This window comes from Cherax quadricarinatus, chromosome 60 (genome assembly GCF_038502225.1).
Source record: "Cherax quadricarinatus isolate ZL_2023a chromosome 60, ASM3850222v1, whole genome shotgun sequence".
NCBI classification, from domain to species: Eukaryota; Metazoa; Arthropoda; class Malacostraca; order Decapoda; family Parastacidae; genus Cherax; species Cherax quadricarinatus.
This window is the reverse complement of record NC_091351.1, coordinates 8591886-8612378: the sequence shown is the minus strand read 5'-3', so window position 1 is coordinate 8612378 and position 20493 is coordinate 8591886. Positions and strand designations below refer to the sequence as shown.

General features: G+C 38.0%; 1 protein-coding gene across 3 annotated transcripts in view; it reads right to left on the bottom strand.

Annotated features, from left to right (window-relative positions):
- Positions 1-20493, bottom strand: part of LOC128694492 (BRCA2-interacting transcriptional repressor EMSY) — a 97307-nt gene that overhangs the window by 33540 nt on the left and 43274 nt on the right. For 2 of the 3 annotated variants that reach the window (XR_011393671.1, XM_070097912.1), the window contains exons 10-15: positions 19423-19536; positions 18600-18760; positions 17936-17996; positions 16355-16648; positions 5524-5771; positions 4847-5273 (exon numbers count right to left, since the gene is read on the bottom strand). Coding sequence is in view for 2 of the 3 variants with exons in the window: in XM_070097912.1 (XP_069954013.1) it covers positions 4847-5273; positions 5524-5771; positions 16355-16648; positions 17936-17996; positions 18600-18760; positions 19423-19536 (1305 nt within the window). In the remaining variant the exon portion in view is untranslated. The remainder of the gene's footprint in view (positions 1-4846; positions 5274-5523; positions 5772-16354; positions 16649-17935; positions 17997-18599; positions 18761-19422; positions 19537-20493) is intronic. The other variant, XM_070097913.1, reaches the window with a different exon arrangement.

The following is a 20493-nucleotide window of genomic DNA, read 5'->3' as shown; positions in this document are numbered from 1 at the left end:
AGTAACTCAAGCATTAAAGTTATTCAGGTGAGTAACTCAAACCCGGATAGTTACTCAGGTGAGTAACTCAAACCCTGATAGTTACTCAAGTGAGTAACTCAAACAGGATAGCAAACAAACCACCCATTCCATGGATTGTTTGCTATCATGATGTCACAATTTCATGAGTAACTCATTCAGATGAATGACTAACTCGGAAGAGTAACCTGCTCGGGTGATTAACTTGCTCAGATGAGTAACTTAGTAAGGTGAGATGATCAAGCAGCCTGATTTCACCCATCATCATATACAGTATTATATTGTCACTCTGAACAGCATATCAGATTGCCAGAGTAATTATCCTTATTTCCCTATACAGTACTCTAGTTCTAACTAGCATATTGAAGCTTCATGATCTAGCGAGTAAACACAGCAATAAACTAGTGATTAACACAAAGCACAGCCATGAACTAGCAACAGCAAGCACAGTCATAAATTACTGATTAATACGAAGCACAGCCATAAGCTAGTAGCAAGTAACATCAAGCAGAGAAAACAATCTTTCGAACTGTGTGTAGATTTCTAACACTGAATAAAAATGAAAAACTGCAACTACCCCTCCTGATATACGTAAATGACTTTTAAACCCTCTGTTGCCGTTATTGGCATTATTTGTGAAGCTATTTCAATTTTCTCAAATTACAAAAGAAAAGGCACAATACCTTGACTAAAACAATGCACAAAATAAGCAGCACATAGAAGAAAGAAACTTATGATGACATTTCGGTGTGACTTGAACTATTAACTAGTCACACACTAGTTAATGGTCCAAGTCAAAACAGAACATCATAAGTTTCTTTCTCCTATGTGCGGGTTATTTTGTATATTTCTCAAAATTATTTTGTATATCATGTCTAACTTTTAGCCAGACTGAAGTACAGCTAACCAATTTCCTTGAATCCAAACATTCATGAAGGAATTCAGGAAAAAATGGTCAGCCATACTGGAGTCCAGGAGGCCGGAAGGAGTGGGAACATTGCACTTCAGAGGGTCATTTGAACTGTGAACTGTGATAGTTGCACACCTCTGGAAACACAGCTATTGAATAAGTGATGGTCAATATTTTTCCTTCATTGGGTCACCCTACTTCGGTGGGACACAGCTAGGGTGCTAAAAAAATATACATAAATTTCAAGTTGTGAAATTATAAGTACAGCCTATCCTCACTTAGCGACCTACTCGTTTTACCAACGACTTGGACTTACAGTGGGCTCTCTGACTGGTATGCATACCTAAATAATGTACATTACAGCTGATTTCCGCTATTTTGTTTATCACAATATATATAACACTACTGCATAAACATTTAAAAACATACTAAAAATGTTATAAATGGTGAAAAGGTGACACTAAAACAATATCAGATGGATGACACAAACCCACTACCATTATAGTATGCTCCCTGTTTAGTGATGAATTCGTTTACCGACATGGTCTTAGGAGCAGAACTCCGTTGTTAAGTGAGGAGAGGCTGTAGTCAGAAAATTCACACACAACACCAAATATAGATGCTATCACTCCCAAAGAAAAATGGATTACATGGTTATTGCTCACATAAAATTTGGAACCTTTTTTCAGCAATGATTGATGAACAAAATAATACTAAGATGATGATTCAACCAATTACTCTCTCGTAAATTTCTAAGCAAATTTTGTGATCAGCAAGGATAAAAATCAACTCTATATAGTATCTTAAAAGCACCTATTAACTTACATTACACGTGCAATAGTAATGATGATGGAGGAACGTTCAATGCATGTGTGAAAGGCTAAATTCAAATAAATTAACAGCCGCCACGGAGCTGAACACCACGTGATCAAGACCCACATAAGGTGGGGGTTTTCCCTCATAAAGAAACAATAATTGCTACATACTCTCTTGGACTAGACTAATAAATATTATTTAAAAAAAATTGTAAAAAGCATTTTTACTTTATAAATGGATAATTAGACAAAGGCTGGCACAATACTTACCCTGTACTTTGTTAATAATGAAAAAAGGAATCCAAGTTAGTGGGATTAGTAGCAAGAAGCTGGATGGTTCTATTATAAAGTAATCTTTCAACTTTATTAAAATGCCTAGAAATCCAACAGTGGAGAGGTTACATAAATTAATTTGAAAACAAAATAAATCTAGAGGGCCGTATATGTGCAGAAATATTTTCTTTCAAAAGACTGATCAATATAAAATCAATTTTTTTGACCAGGAAAAAAAAGAAGAGATACAATTTTTTTAAATTTCTAATTACCAATTCCTTCATTTCCCAAGAATGAAAAGGCAGTTCCCAACAGAAAAAGAACATTTATATTGGTAAGGTCTCAGTCCAAAATTTTTGCATGTCAAACTTCTTAGAAAATGTACCATAGTTCATGAGGTGACCACTTTTTGAATTTCAATATTTCAGTTACAAATCCAAATTTTTGTTACAGATTTCATGTGTGTAGGAGACATTGGAAAATCTCATCAGAACAGGTCAAACATTAGACATATCAATTTAGTGGTACATTTTATGGCAAGATAAGATCTCTAAAGGTTCCTGAGCAACAGCTGTGTTATCTGAACACACAAGAAACCTCAAATTCATCAGAAGTTGCTTGAGTTATCTGAACAAGAAATACCTGGAGGATACCTGGAGAGAGAGTTTCTGGGGTCAATGCCCCCATGGCCCAGTCTGAGACCAGGTCTCATGGAGGATCAGGGTTTGATCAACCAGCTGTTACTGCTGGCCACATGTAAACTGATGTATGACCCACAGCCTGGCTGGTCAGGTACTGACTTTAGGTGCCTATCCAGCGCCTTCTTGAAGAGAGGCAGAGGTCTATTGGTAATCCCCCTCATGTATGCTGGGAGGCACTGTTCTATAGCTCTCAACCGAATGCAATTCAATTCATGCAACTAATTAACCAACATTCAAAATGGTAAACCAGCAAACAACATGAGCTTACATGGTAGTATTATGCTCACTGAGGAATTAACAGCTCTGTGCACTTTGGCAATAACTAATATTTACCATAAGTCAACTAATTATTTATTATGACACCTTCTATTAATCATGTTTCAGATTCCTTTAACTAAAAATACCTGTTGTAAAGAATAAAAAGGCACAATACCGTGACTGGAGAAATACACAAATAACCCGCACCTAGGAGAAAAACTCATGACAATGTTTCGGTCCAACTTGGCCCTTAACTAGTAATGTGATTAGTTAATGGTCCAAGTCAGACCAAAACGTCATCATAAGTTTCTTTCTCCTATGTGCAGGTTATCTGTGCATAATACCTGTTGTGGTAGGCAGGGAAGGTATTTTTGAATACTGCAGCAAACAGGGGGCTGAAGGCATAATGGAAATGTTATGTTTAAGATCAGTGTGGGATTTTAAATATTTTGCAATAAAATAAGGAGTGAAGAGATTAGGTGTGATGGTATGAAAATCATAATTCAAGAAGCAGCTGTTGAGATAAGAACATAAGAATGGAGGAACACTGGGGCAGGCCTACTAACCCTTATCTGGCAGATCCTTCTCGAACTGCACCTATCTCACCAACTTAATCTTAAAACTACTCAGAGTTACTTAAAACTACTCAGCTTACATAACCCTACTAACTCACACTCAGCACATCCATTCAAATTCAATTCCTCTTCCTCATGTATCTGTCAGGCCAATTTTTGAAGCTACCTAATGTTTTAGCTTCACTGACCCAACCTTGGGAGACTGTTCCATTCATTAATCACTATCAGTGAACCAGCATTTTCCCACATCCCTATCCAGTTTGAATCCATTACTTTGAGTTCTTTCTTGGTTGGACAGCCTCAGAACCCCAATTACACCTCCATTTATATTCGTCTTCCACTTATATACAATACTTCAAGCACATCACCCCTCGCTCTAGTGGCAGAACAAAAAAATTCTTTGCAAATGGAGGTAGCAAAAACTACAACCACTGGAAACTTGAAAAGACATTACAGTCAACTAAACCTGAAGACAGAACACCGTGAGCTTAGGTTTGCTCCTGCAACTACAAATAAATAATGGCAATTTAAAAAAAAAAAAAAGTATTAAGAATGATACAAAGTTATGGCTATGAGGGGGAGAATAGCAATGATACTAGCATTAGAGGCACTTCATGGATAAGTAATGTAGCAAAAAGCTGGATTACTTCCAGCGTACGATTTTCGAAGGTTGAGATCAGTCTTCTCAAATGCAGCAGAAACATTTCAAGTAAGGACAAATAATATTCAACAGAAAATAATAAACCCATTGGGGTCATACAGTGCCTAGGAAAGTGGAGGTTAATTAAGTGTAATCCAAGGGTCAAGGGTAGCTTCAATTCCTGGGATCAAGAGCCCCAAACCAGTAGTAGATGCAAAGTAACAAGATATGCTGTATGCATCAGTCTGTATTTACGTACTTAAATTTGCCCTCTTAATAAATAAGTACAGGTTTTGTCAAAATTATTGATTGGCATTTTCAAATAAAGACTGATAACTACATACAGAGAAAGGAAAAACTTCATAAATTATACCACAAAGATACTCCGATATCTGTGATGTACACCAGGTACTGAACTGCTCAGCTGATAAAATAAATGAATTTAAAATAATAGCAGAAGAATTTGGTAGCATAATATTTCCAAGGAGTACATTGGTAGTGGGAACCTCTAATTTGCAGATATTAAGTACATATGCAAATAATAATGTGACTGAATATGCCAGACTGAACTTCTCATACTCTTCTTGGGAATTCAATGCTATGGGTCATACACTGTTATGCTTCTAGGCATTTCAATGTAAGGAAAAGATACTGACTGATTGACTGGCTGTGTGTAGTGATGGAAGATTGAGAGGTTGGTGCCACACTCGTGGAAGTGGATTCTGTCCGAGACAGAGATGGCACCGAACTAGGAGGGATTCTTGGGGTTGCCCCCTCATTGCTGCCTACTTCATCACCACCACCACCAGCAGGGATGTTTCCACTATCAACACTACTTGGTCCGCCAGCACTCAGAATACCTGTGGCCTGCAGAATGTCAGCCAGAGCATTGTTGTTGCTCACACTGTTGTTCTCAGGGCTCAAATCCACCACAATGACATTGCCCTGAGATGTAGGTGTGCTCACAGGAACGACATTCGGGGCTCCAATGGTCCCCCGAGACAAAGGCAAAGGCTTCTGAAGTACAGTTGAGCTGGAACTTCCACTAAGGTTTTTTCCTATGGTGATTTTTGTGGGTACATCCTGAAGAACAAATTTTTTGCTTTATTTATTCCCTAGCCTTTAAATATTTATATGATTTTTTATTCCATACAGTATCAGCATTATCACTGTATTCATGGGAAAGCATTAAGCCCACATAGGTTATACAGCAACTGGAGAATGGGAGGGAAAGATTACAATGAGGGTAATACAGTACTAAATTTTGCAACTGAAACTGGAAATATAATAATTAGATGACAAAACTGTGAATACAATTACACTTGCACCTCACCCTGATTCCCTGAATATTCATGGGTCTCGTTCCAGGAGATGGGGCTCCTTTATGTACAACAATTACATTAGATTTTGTACCACTCAGCACTGGTCGAAGTCCGGCAGGACCCTGAGGTGTTACTCTTACTGTTTGTATTGTTTTTGAACCAACGGATACTACTGTTGCTGGAGCTGGAGCTCGGACTCCACTGACAGAAGCCTTTGGTGCATTTATGGTGTTCACTGTCACTACTCTAGGACCAGTTCCTGAAAATTTAAAACACATAAAATTACAGAGGCAAACACATTACCAAAAAATGGATTAACTTTTTTTTTTTTTTAACAAGCCAGCCGTTTCCTACCGAGGCAGGATGACTCAAAAAGAAAGAAAATAAACTTTCATCACCATTCAACACTTTCACCATCACTCATACATAATCAATGTCTTTGCTGAGGCACTCAGATACAACAGTTTAGATGTCCCTCCACACTGCCAATATCCCAAACCCACTTTGAAGTGCAGGCATCGTACTTCCCATTTCCAGGACTCAAATCTGGCTAACATATACTGTATAATTTTTTTTTTACCACAAGGGCAATCTCCTCCCCACCCCAAAAAAAAAAAAATCACCATCATTTATTTAATGTCTTGTCATAAATGGTGTGCTGACATCATAATTCAGATTATCTCCACCTGCACCATCCCTACCTCTTCTTCAAACTGCAGGCACTACCCTTCCCACACCCAGGACTCTTTAATAACCCTTTCAGGGTCCAAGGCCAAAATCTGAAGTCACGCACCAGTGTCCAAGAATTTTCAAAAAAAAAAAAATTTTATTTTTTCTTATGAAATCGTAGAGAATCTTTTTGTGAAGGTAATAAAACAAAAAGTATGAAATTTGGTGGAAAATAGACGAAATTATGCTCTCGCGAATTTTGATGTGTCAGCGATATTTACGAATCGGCGATTTTGCCGACTTTGACTCCCATTTTAGGCCAATTACATTATTCCAATCAACCAAATTCTTAGCTATTTCACTAGTATTACTTCTATTCTATCGATTGAGCACAAGAAATCGCCAAGTCAACTGTTTCAACTACAAAATAAAGTGATCGGAAATTGTTAATTTGGCCAATTTAACACAAAGTTCAAAATATTCCAATTTCAAAATAGGCTCCAGAATAAACAATGTAGGTATTCCTGGAACTAAACTAACATTTTTTCTGTTCATTAGTTACATTTTGAGGCTTTACAAATAAATTCCATTTTGATTTTTTATTCACATAATGAATTTTTATTCACACCAAAAAATAGAAGATTTACTGTTATGCAATACTGTAATAATTGTATAAATATCATCACCATATTTGTGAATGTATATTAGACCCACCAGCTGACGTGTATTAGATGTGTGAGGTCGTTTGTTTACTCTTGAATATCGGCAAAAATTTAACATTTCCGCTACTTTGAGCTCAGTTTCAAGCCATTTCCAGTGCTAAAACCAATCAAAATCATCTCTATTTCTGTAATATGTCTTCCATTCTATCAAATGAGACCAAGAAATCGCAAATACAATTATAAAAAACATACGAAAAAACACTGCAAAGTCGCTGTTTTAATCGAAAAATCATGATTTCAGTTTTTTTCTCTCATTATACACAGTGTGCTGCAGGATATGTTTTATGTGGTGCACACATACCACATAGATGTATTCTCTCATATCTAGGCCCAAATGTACCACTCACAGTTTATCAGAGTGAGCTGAGCTCATGGCGTAGATCTACGGTTTGGACACTCACCGTAAAGCCGTAGATCTACGGGACGGACCCTGAAAGGGTTAATTCCAGCTAACTGGTTTACCTGAATCCCTTCATAAATGTTACCATGTTCACATTTCAACAGAACAAAAATTAACCCTTTCAGGGTTTCGGCCGTACTAGTACAGCTTATGCACCAGGGTTTTTGACGTACTAGTACGCCTAAATTCTAGCGCCTCAAATCTAGTGAAAGCTGGTAGGCCTACATATGAAAGAATGGGTCTATGTGGTCAGTGTGCGCGGTATAAAAAAATCCTGCAGTGCACAGTGCGTAATGAGAAAAAAAACTTTGACCATGTTTTTGGATTAAAACAGCAACTTTGCACTGTATTTCTGTATGGTATTTATTGTTGTATTCTAGTTTTCCTGGTCTCGTTTTATAGAATGGAAGACATATTACAGAAATTGAGATGATTTTGACTGGTTTTACAAAGAAAAGTACCTTGAATTTGAGCTCAAAGTAGCAGAAATGTTAGATTTTTACCAAATTTCAAAAGTAAACAAATCATGTTATGCGTCCAAATACACGTCAACTGGTGAGTCTAATATTCTTTCAAAAGTGCGCTGATATTATTTATACCATTTCTACACCAATGCAGTAGCCTGTATAACAGTAAATCTTCTATTTTTTTGTGAGAATAAAAATTCAAAGTGGAAAGCAAAAGAATGTAAGAGGGGCATGGGGACGTGACTAATGAACAGAGGAAATGTTATTTTAGTGCCAGGAATGTCTTTCTTGTTTATTCTGGACCCTACTCAGAAATTGGCATCTTTTGAAATTTGTGTGAAATTGGCAAAATTGCTAAATTCTGACCACTGTATTGGATAGTTGAAATCAGTAAATGGGTGGTTTCTTGTACTCATTCGATAGAAAAAATGGAGTTCTAGCGGAATAGTTATGATTTTTGTCAACAAGTACACTGGAATTGGCCGAAAATAGAGCTCAAAGTGGGCAAAATCGCCAATGCGTAAACATCATTGAGACCACTAACTTCGCGAGAGCATAATTCCATAAGTTTTCCATCAAATTTCATACTTTTGGTGTCATTATGATCGGGAAAAGATTCTCTATCTTTTCATAAGAAAAAATAATTTTTTTTTTTTTGAAATTTGACCGACCCTGAGAAGTCTCTGAGAGGGCCTGTCGACCCTGAAAGGGTTAAAAACCTTTCGTCTCCATTCACTCCTATTTAACATGTTCACAAAATCCTACTGGATTCTCAAGGCCCTAAAACTTAATGCCTTATTTAGGGTGCCACATTAAGGTAGAAACACTGTATGGAACACAATTTAAGATTTTCTGATTTATGGCTCTAAAAATAATGAATTGCGATGCTACATTTTGATGCAAGTTTCACATCGCTCTGACATTTGTAAGGTCGGTTACAGCTAATTTAGTTCTTTTTGCATATTTGATTTCTAAAGTGTATATGAACCTAATTAAATCCAATGAAAATCTGGATATTTGTATCAAAAAACACATATTTTGTAAATAAACGTATAGAATCGGTGAGACAGTTCATGTGGCAAGCGGAGGAAGGGTTGCAGCCCTCACTGCTGAGCGAGTGTCCAGATAAGAGCTGGCCTCTTGCCAAATGATATATTTTCACATTTCAATCTTTTGTCTCTGCTATTTATTAATGAAATTGCATGTTTTTTCTTGTTTTTGTGTTCCAGAAATTAAGAATTGTTTCTTCTGTGACGTAATTTGCTCTTTTACATGACATTCATGATGAATTTTGACGCACAATTTTTTAAACTCTAAGCTCTACGTTTTTATTTTTACCCAATTTTAATATTGATTTCTTTTATGAAATCAACTCAGTGAAATGCAAATGTCATTCAATTAAAATGTGTGCATCCTATTTAACCCTTTCAGGGTTTCGGCCGTACTAGTACGGCTTACGCGCAGGGGTTTTTGATGTACTAGTAAGCATAAATTCTAGCGCCGTCAAATCTTGCGGGAAAAGGCTGGTAGGCCTAGATGTGATAGAATGGGTCTGTGTGGTGGGTGTGCGCAGTAGGAAAAAAATTTGGGACCCAGTGGTGCATTGTGGGAACACCATCTTTGTAAACAATGTCCACCATGCCTCGCGGTAAGAAGTTCCTCACTCCTTGGCGAATTGCGACACTTTTGTTCCCCAGTGACAGTTCTAATACAGATGGAAGTGCCAGTGAAGATGAGTTTCAAGGTTTTGGTGAGGTTTTGACCGGAACTAATGACCATAATATCGGTAATAGAAAGAAAAACCCAGACAACCCTCAGCCTTCCACCTCTGGTGCTGGGCCATCTTGTTCACGTTCAGTTGTACCAGAATCAAAGAGGAAACTCCTATTTTCCCAAATTCCAGACTCAGATGTGAGCATTTGTGATGATAGTGATAGTGAATATGAACTACAAGCTCTTCAAACTAGTTCCAGTAGTGATAGTGAAGTGGAATATTCCCCAGTGAAGCGTCAGTATATACGACGATATATGCGCTCTGGTAGTGTGCCATATGCTATTCCAAGGGAAAGGAGTACATCTCGGAGTACATCCCGTGGCTGTACAACAGGAACAGACAGTGAAAATGATGATAGTGTTGCAAATGGGATGGAAAATGTGCATGGTGGTGGCAGTGGTGGTGCCGGCCGTGAGGCACCAGCAGTGGACCATGCTGCCACCCACGCTGCCACCCACGCCGCTGCCTCAGCTGATCTACAACAAAGCTCACCATCCCCCACCCACCCACCACACCAGCCTCCACAACCACAACCTCCACAACCACAACCACAACCACCACAATCACCTGTCATTTTCCAGTACCCACCAGCAGACCGCACCTGGGATTGGCAGGAAGCTGTCAATTTTGTTCCAAATCCCCACCAGTTTGATGACAGCCAAAGTGGAATACGGCCATCCTGTACACTTGGGAACAATGCCAGTAAACTGGAATGTTTCAAGTTATTCTTTGACGAACCCCTGATGGAAAGTATTGTCATGGAAAGCAAAACATACTACGAGTACACCATGGCAAACACAATACTTTCACCAAAATCACGTCTACACCAGTGGAAGAAGACAACTGTGGCTGAGATGTATCTTTTCTTTGCCACAATAATGCTTATGCCACATGTGTATAAACACAGTGTGAAATCATACTGGTCAACAGACTGCCTGATTGCAACCCCAGGTTTCAGTGATATAATGCCAGTGAATCGATTTGTGCTAATGTTACGTATGCTTCACTTCTCAGACAAAACCAGGCCTGACAGACACGACAGGTTATATAAGATTAGGCATGTATTTGTGTATCTGAAAGAGAAATTCAATATGTATTTTTATCCCTTCAGGAAGCTTGTAATTGACGAGTCTTTGATTCTGTTCAAAGGAAGACTCTCTTTCAAGCAGTACATACCAAGCAAGAGAAAACGCTTTGGTATAAAGTTGTTTGTGCTTTGTAATTGTTACAGTGGTCTGGTATTGGCTATTATTGTGTACACTGGAAGTTATACATTGCAAAATACCAGGAAGTTATTGGGCATCTCTGGTGATGTGGTTAGAACAATGATGGAACCATATCTTGGTAAGGGGCATATATTATATACAGATAACTGGTACACAAGCCCCACACTCAGTGATTTTTTGCGAGTGAACATGACAGATGTGTGTGGCACAGTGCGTGCAAATCAGAAACATATGCCCAGGTTTGACGCTGGCACTCATAGAGGCGAGGTGCAGGCGTTTGCTGCCAATGACATCATGGCATTTCAGTGGCATGACAAACGAGATGTCACACTGTTGTCATCAGTTCACCCTAATGAAATGGCAGACACTGGCAGGCAGCATAGAGAAAGCAATGAACCCATTCTAAAACCTGCAGCTGTGATGGACTACACCCTCAATATGCGTTCAGTGGACAAATGTGACATGCAGATTGGGTTTGCTGATTGTGTTCGCAAGAGTTAAAAGTGGTACATAAAACTCTTTTTCCATCTTCTGGACATTTCCATGCTGAATGCTTATAATATGTATAAGATGAGGACCAGAAACAAACCACCATGTGGCGAATTCTGATTGTCTGTCATCAGACAAATAGTATTCAAGTACCAAGGAACAGCACCTGCAATAGACCGCCCACCAAATTTTCAACAACTTCCTTCTCGTTTGAAGCATGGTGATCACTTCCTGGTAAAACTGCCTGCTACTGCTTTCAAGAAGGCTCAAAAGAGGTGTTACGTCTGTGCACATACAAGAAAACGCCCACAACAACGCAGAGACACTCGTTTTATGTGTGAAGAATGTAAAACACCACTGTGCATGACACCATGTTTCAAAGACTTCCACAGGCTGCAGAACTTCTAGAAACATTCCCTGTGACTGTATATGTGTATATAAAATATAGAAAAATAGTAATAAACAACATTTCATATCGTTTGTTTGTGCAAATATTTTTTGTAAACAAAACAATGACAACAGTGTTTATGCCCTTATTGTGTAGTATTGAAAAAGAAATAACTTACAAAATACTGATCATACTGGTCTCACAGGCCATAAAAGTTACTTGGAAAAAAGAAAAATTAAAAAATAATAGAAATTAGTACATAAGAAAATAAATAAAAGAATACCGGGTGACAGCAGTCGGCGATGTTGCCACACGGTGCCCCTTTTTCATCAACTTCACGCCTCCATATCTCGATAAGTATTGATGGTAAAAAAATTTTTTTAGCCTATAATGTTCAGTAAAATAAACTCTGTTTTTTTTATAAGAAAAAACAATTTTTTTTTTTTTTTAAATTTGGCCGACCCTTAGAACAAGTCTCTGACAGGGCCTGTCGACCCTGAAAGGGTTAAAGCAATTAATCAGGAATGTTTAACATATGCCTTTGTTTTCATCATCAATGTAAAAGTGCTGCCAAAAAAAAGTACTTTTTTCTTTTGGTAGCTTTTTCAACCAATTTCCACCAAATTTTCACCATTGTATAGGGATGATATGACATATATCCAGTAAAAAAATCATGAAGTTTGGACAATTTGGAGCAAACTGAATCATTATGTGTGTGTTTATCGCAACACATACAGAAAAAAATTTTCTTTCTCCAAAATATAAAATTTGGCACATTGGTTTTGATGACCCCCTAGGAATCCTAAAATAGAGGTGGCAGCACTAACAAGAAATGCACTTCACAGTGCCATAGCACTTATATAGGTGAATTATGAATCTTTTTTTTTTTTCCAACACATTGGACATCTCCCAATGAGGCAGGGTGACCCAAAAAAGAAACACTTTCAACATCATTCACACAATCACTAACTTGTAGGCAATTTTTAGGAAATCATTTAAAATAATCTGAACAGCTATAAAGCAAATGCAGAGGATCTCTTTTGCAGGCCCTCCTCCCTGCTAGACAGGGAAGCCCTAAAAATTGCTTTCATGCCAAATCACACAAAACTTAATATTCATTATACCCAAATACCCTAGTGCAATCATAAAATACAGCCTGGAAGGAGAAACACTGCAGACACCATGCAAGGAGAAATATCTGGTATTACATAAGCATTACAACAAGCACACCATCAGAAGTACATATCAATCATTTAACTTCAGTAGCACATGCAAGACTAACCTATGATTAATTTTCCAGAACCTAAACAGAGTCATTCAGGACATTATACACAACATACCCAGGGCTCAACTTGAAATATGTAGTACCAGCATGGAGTCTGCAAGTGAACATTAAAAAAAAAAATGAAAAAAGATCCATAGGTTCACAAGAGGTTCACTACAGAAGGGGACCAGGGAACATGACCCTGACAAACTACTCCTAGGATGATACTAAGTGGACAGGAACAGAATGTTTGAGATAAGAGAGGGAGTCAGAGAACATTGGTGACAGGTAAAGACACAGATGAGCCATAATAACATTAAGGTGGTGAGAGGAATGAACTAAACAACGAGGTGGCACCATCAGTAAAAAAACCTATACATTTTGCATACGACTGGCTATACACATCATACAGTTTGTGTACCTACTAAAGGCTGTGATATACAGGCTGCCTTCAACTGTACAATATATCGATAAAGGCAGAGAAACTATCACATAAGAACTTCAAAGAATTTCCTTGCTGGTGGGTTAATTGGCAGTTTGCATTTGAGCATCTTTACAAGCTGCTGCATTTGACAATAAGTAACCTTGATCAGTCTTATACTTGCATCCCTCATCTAGTGTGGAATCATGAAGCAACTGGCACATCCTGTGGACACTCGTCAGGCCTTCATTTTCTATGAGGTATGCAAGAAAAACACTGAGTATATCTATTACTCTTCTCTACTCTAAAGGAACAAATGGGCCTAATGCAGACAATGGTCTAATTTAGGTATGTCATCTAACCCTTCATTATTAGTACAGGTTGGCTATCACTAATCCAGCAATCGGTAATCCAGTTCCATCAGTAATCTGGCACTAATTTCAGCTAGCCTAATTTAAAATTTCCAGGGCTGCCACACCAACCTGCAGCTACTATTTGGCAGTGCTACTTGCTGCACAAGTCATTCCAATTTGCTTTTCTCTATTTATTGTTATAATCTGCTCACTTTTAGCCCAAGCCATGGTTACAATGAGTAAAAGAAATGCTTCTCGTTGTGTAAAGCACATACACCGTACATTGTCCATAAAAGATAAGGTGACGTTGAAGCCACAGTCAGTCACCATGAGCTCAGCTCACTCAGATAAGCTGTGACCAGTAACTTTGGGCCTACATATGAGAGAATAGGTCTTTGTGGTAAATGTGCACAATATAAAAACAAATTCTGAAGCACGCAGTGCATAATGAGAAAAAAAACTGATGCTGGATTAGTGATGGTCAACCTGTATTCAAAATGGAAAGTGCTAAACTGATAACTTCTAGTTGCAGAATGTGTCCAAGCTGCTGGCACAGTCTTGTTACAGCACAGAGAATGGGAATCTGAGAGAATGGAAAGCAAAACAAGGCCAGACTGAGCTAAAACTGGTAGAGTACTATGAAACTGGTAGTCTGTGAGACTAAGTTGATAAGATTGTGTTCCTGTGGTTCACTTAAACCAATATACAGAAATTTGAAATACAGAAAAAATCCTAAAAACAAAACTAAATAAACAAAGATATTAGAATGATAGAATGATAGGTAGTAAGTTGGTAGACAGCAACTGCCCAGGGAGGTACTACCATCCTGCCAAGTGAGTGTAAAAAGGAAGCCTGTAATTGTTTTAAATGATGGTAGGATTGCTGGTGCCAGAAGCAAGTAGCTAGTAATCCCTTCTGTACATATTACTAAAGTTGAAAAGAGAAACTTTTGTTTTTCTTTTTGGGCCACCCTGCCTAGGTGGGATATGGCCGATTTGTTGAAAGAAGATTAGAATAACTGAGGATAAAAAACACTACATAGGTAGTAGGTTGGTAGACAGCAACCGCCCAGGGAGGTACTACTGTCCTGCCAAGTGAGTGTAAGACGAAAGCCTGTAATTGTTTTACATGATGGTAGGATTGCTGGTGTCCTTTTTTCTGTCTCATAAACATGCAAGATTTCAGGTACGTTTTGCTACTTCTACTTACATTTAGGTCACACTACACATACACAAGCATATATATATACACACCCCTCTGGGTTTTCTGCTATTTTCTTTCTAGTTCTTGTTCTTGTTTATTTCCTCTTATCTCCATGGGGAAGTGGAACAGAATTCTTCCTCCGTAAGCCATGCGTGTCGTAAGAGGCGACTGAAATGCCGGGAGCAAGGGGCTAGTAACCCCTTCTCCTGTATATATTACTAAATTTGAAAGGAGAAACTTTCGTTTTTCCTTTTGGGCCACCCTGCCTCGGTGGGATACGGCCGGTGTGTTGAAAGAAAGAAAAAACACTACATAGGTAGTAGGTTGGTAGACAGCAACTGCCCAGGGAGGTACTACTGTCCTGCCAAGTGAGTGTAAGACGAAAGCCTGTAATTGTTTTACATGATGGTAGGATTGCTGGTGTCCTTTTTTCTGTCTCATGAACATGCAAGATTTCAGGTATGTCTTGCTACTTCTACTTACACTTACGTCACACTACACATACATGTACAAGCACATATATACACTCCCCTCTGGGTTTTCTTCTATTTTCTTTCAAGTTCTTATTCTTGTTTATTTCCTCTTATCTCCATGGGGAAGTGGAACAGAATTCTTCCTCTGTAAGCCATGCGTGTTGTAAGAGGCGACTAAAATGCCGGGAGCAAGGGGCTAGTAACCTCTTCTCCTGTATATATTACTAAATGTAAAAGGAGAAACTTTCGTTTTTTCTTTTGGGCCACCCCGCCTCGGTGGGACACGGCCGGCGTGTTGAAAGAAAGAAAGAAAAAAACACTAATTCCTAAATTAATTGTAGTGACACAAGCCAACACCAGAACTCTGATTAAGAAAAAAAAAAAGCCATAAAACACTAATGTAAAAATATAAACCAGACATGTACCAGTAAACCATCCATATAACGGACCTCGATATAACAGACTTCTGAAATGACAGTAGACAAAAGCCACAGATAAATAAATTTTAACTCATTTATTTTCAAGGTTTATCAAAGCGTATTTGTGAATTGTATGTACAGTATTATATTAGTTATACAAGAGTACTACAGTATTTTTTTGTGAACTCTTGAACATTATTCTGATTTAATGGACATTTGGAGAATCCAGCATTAGTCCATTATATCAAGGGTTTACTAAACTGATAATAAAATTTATTTTTCACTTTATGTATAAAGTGTTAACTCCTTCTCCTGTATACATTCCTAAAGTTAAAAAGAGAGAATTTTGTTTTTCTTTTTGGGTCACCCTGCCTCGGTGGGATACAGCTGGCTTGTTGAAAGAAGTATAAAGTGTTTTAAGTTCTTTTACCACCAAAATTCAGATGCTGACTTTATTATTTCAACCTCCAAAGCCACATTAGTGTGGTAATATTATCTATAAAAAGGTTAACAAAATTATTTGCAATACTCATTCTTAACTAATTTGCATAATGAATCTGCGTAAATTTCCTACCCTGACCAGCAGCAACAGTGCGAGTGACAACAGTGATGGTGCCGGAGTTAGTGGTGACCACATAAAGTGGCCCACCAGTCCCTTGTGGCGAGCTGGGTGGTAAGAGTGGAGTCCGCCCCATTAGCCGTCCTGGAGCATTTGGACCCATACCCACACTGCTGCTGCTGCTGCTGCTGTTGTTGCTGCTGCTACTGCTGCTGCTGCTGCTGCACACAGTACTGGGATTGCTGCTGGAAACCCCAATCCCGCCTCCACTACCTCCCACCGAGTGAGTGATGATCTTGGCTCCTGATGCTAGCAAGGGATTAAGAGGACTTATTCAAGATTTTACATCCAATTAAGCCTTTTACAAGCTACTAAAATGCTAAATAAAAACATTATAATATTTGTCTACCTGTTATTTATTATATTTCCTAATCTAAAAGTTATACAGCATGATACAAACTCATGTAGGGAAATTTAAAAAGAAGTTAAGACTACTGTATATTTTGACCTCCCTTTGTCCATAAACAGAATGACATCAACAATATATGAGAGACTGTCAAATTTAAGAATAGTATTTAGAAAATGTAAGAAACCCTTCTTCTCCATCCATGCACAACCATACCTTGAGGACACAGCAACAGTATGGAACTAATCACGGAATAGATGGGACTTGAACCCATGCCGTGAGAGTCCTAAAACTCACTTGCCATGGGCTCAAGCCCCATCCGTTCCCTGGTTTGTTTGCAATCGTGTTATTATGATTTCGTGAACCAGTATGGAACTCTTACCTAGCCCCATACAAAGGTAAGCTCAAGAAAATTTCAAAGGTATACCTCCAGACTAGTACAGAAGTAGCAATACTTGAGCTACAAGGAAAGATTACACAAGTTACATTCAGAGGTGTGCAGGATGCTAAACAGTTCGCAAACGAGTGAAATTACTTACAAACGTTATCACTCAGTCCACAGCAAGATTCGAAGCTGCACACTCTGCATCAAAGTACACAGTACTTTAGTCACACTGCCAGACCCCAGATATGGGATCAAAAGTACTGTGTGCTTTGATGCAGAGTGTGCAGGTTCGAATCCTGCTGTAGAATGAGAGATATAATATGTAAGAACTGGTTCAATTCAGTTTTCCGAACAAAACATGAGTGCAGAGATATCCTAGCATAAAGTAAAATGAATGTGATGCTTTAATAAAAAAATGTGCCAAAGCTAAAATGTTCTTGATATGCTAGCTTATCCAAAGAAAATTCCAAAAGCTTGGACCAGCCTAAGAAAGTAGAGATGAACCTTCTAAAGATTATTTCAGGTGGATACAAACAGAAATAGCATAACCAGCAGTAACATAATTTTTTGTTTTAATTGCTGACAGTTCACTTTTACTCTGTTTACTGCTAAGATGATTCATTATTTACATTAAAAGTACAAAGCAATAATGATTCAAATTTAAGCTGCAAAATCCTCATGCAAAGAAATTCGCAATTCTTTTACAAACATATTCATGCATAATATATATGATAAATATTAATTTTTTTTTTTAAATATCAGAAATATAGGCATCAACAAAACATCAATTTCAAGATTTTCTTACTTCCTTCCTGACGAATCTGTATTGCAGCTTTCCCTGTAGCAACTGGTGTGCTTGGTCTAACCTGTAAATAATCATATATGAGCTTATTAATTAATGTTTGAGTAAACCCATAAGAGACAAACAGAAAGATTTTAGAAGCAATACACTTTGATCTCCTCCTAAGGTCCTCTTTATTTAAAAAGTTTCAAAATACAGTGGACTCTCGCCTAACGAACGCATTGCATAACGTTAAATTCGCCTAACGATACATTTTAACGCTAACTTTTGCCTCGGCTAACGCTAAAAAACTCGCCTAACGATATTCGTTCTCGGGTACCAATTAATATCGTTAGGTGAGGGTCCACTGTACAATACAGTGGACCCCCGGTTAACGATATTTTTTCAATCTAGAAGTATGTTCAGGTGCCAGTACTGACCGAATTTGTTCCCATAAGGAATATTGTGAAGTAAATTAGTCTATTTCAGACCCCCAAACATTCACGTACAAACGCACTCACACAAATACACTTACATAATTGGTCGCATTCGGAGGTGATCGTTATGCGGGGGTCCACTGTATATGCAAAACTAGAAATGTGGCATTGCCACATTGGTAGTGCACCAAATTTGGGCTTGGGCCCAAGTACACAGCATGTACCAGTAAATAATTTATAAAGCTACTAACCTGAATAGTTTGATGAGTCATCAAATGGCCTGGTGGCATACCATGAGGACCTGTAGATGGTGCTACCATGCCAGATGGACTCCCAGTAAATGAGGGCACAGAACTCATGTGACTACCAGAGCTCATACTGCTCCCTCCACTACCTGCACCTGACTCCACACCTGACAAAATTACACACCATAAATACCAATAAAATGCAAAATAACAATAATAATAATAATAACAACTAATGTTAAATTAAAAAAACTAATAATAACAATAATGTGTGAGGAAAGTAACTTTATGAAGGGATTCAAGAAAACCAGTTGGACTCGAGTCCTAGAGGTGGGAAGGGCAATGCCTGCATGCTGAAGGAGGGATGGGTCACCCTGTATTGGTGGAACATGACTGTTGAGGTTAAAAAAATCTTTGAGCATCTAAATTTGAAAATAAATTATTTGATAAGCTTCCATGTTTTGAGAAGCACATTAGTTATGAAAAATCATGAGGACTGAATGCAACTAAGAGACAAACAGATCAACGCTGGGTCAACTGCAGTACAGTATTCAATATTCATTAAAAGGTTTAAATTATTTTCGAAGAATAGCAGGATTAAATTTAAAAAAACCTAATATTTTTACATAGGCCTTAGATGACTAGGCAAAAAGAAATTAAACAGTAAATACGAAAAGCTTGCATTTACGAGACCAGAACCAAAATAAAAACATCAAATTTTTAGTTAAATCTAAAATTTAGCATTAGTATTTATATTGCCTGTCATAATATTTTGCATATGATAATCTTTCATATTAAATTTACTTGCATATAACAAAGAAAATTTTACCTCTCTGTGGCATTCCTGCTTCAGCCTGAAGAACAAGAGAATTGGATCGCTGACGAGGCCTAGGAGGCAGGGCACCAGAAGGAATTCTTGGCCTCATTCTGTTTACGTACGTTCCTGTTGACACAAAAGATATTATTGTAAATATTTACATAAAGTAAAAAAAAAAGTTGTTTTTTTAATAGGCCAGCCGTTTCCAACCTATGTAGGATAACCCCCCAAAAAATACGCATTCACCATTGCTCAATCAACAGCAGTCTTGCCAGAAGTGGGAAGATACCAATTCATATGGCTCTCTGAACTGTAATATCCCCCACCCTTCCTTCAGTGTGGTAAAAAAAAAAAAAGTATGTATTTCAGTGTAATACTGCATGACATTCCATTACAATATTTAAATTAGGAACTATTTTGACAGTAAATTTCCAGGCTCCTGCTAGGAAGAAAAGGTACTGAACATATGATTCATGCCTTATCAAACAAGATTTCACATTTGACATACCCAGACATCCTCTATGTAATCAATGACCGAAAATGGTTCAAATTTATACTTGTGGATACACCAATGCCAGGACTTAAGATGCCCATGTAGACCTAAAAGAAGGGTGGCCTTCAAGAGTTATTCTGGTGAGACTCCTTTTTGTTTATACTGATATAGGTCATATCACGCTGTAACTAAAACAATAAGTACAGAATGAAGAGATTTCAACATATCGGGGCAGATGCTCATAAGATCAGTGTGACCCTTTCATAGTCCAACTAATTAATAACCGGCTCTTAGCCACATAAGGAAGAAATGTTAGGGCTCTCATGGCTTCCTAAACAATAAGAGTCTTACTGCAAAGGTTTTCGAGGTAGTCAATGAAAGGTTGTTTCTGATTTTTCATCAAGCAAAAAATTTACATAAACAAACTTGATATTTTTTCAGCACACAGGCCATCTCCTACTTAGACTGGGTGACCCAAAAAAAAGGGAATACAATCACTGTCACTCAATCACTGTCTTGCCAAAAGTGTGCTGACAACCAAACTCCAACATCCTCACCCCTCCTTTCGAGTGCAGGCACTGTACTTCCCA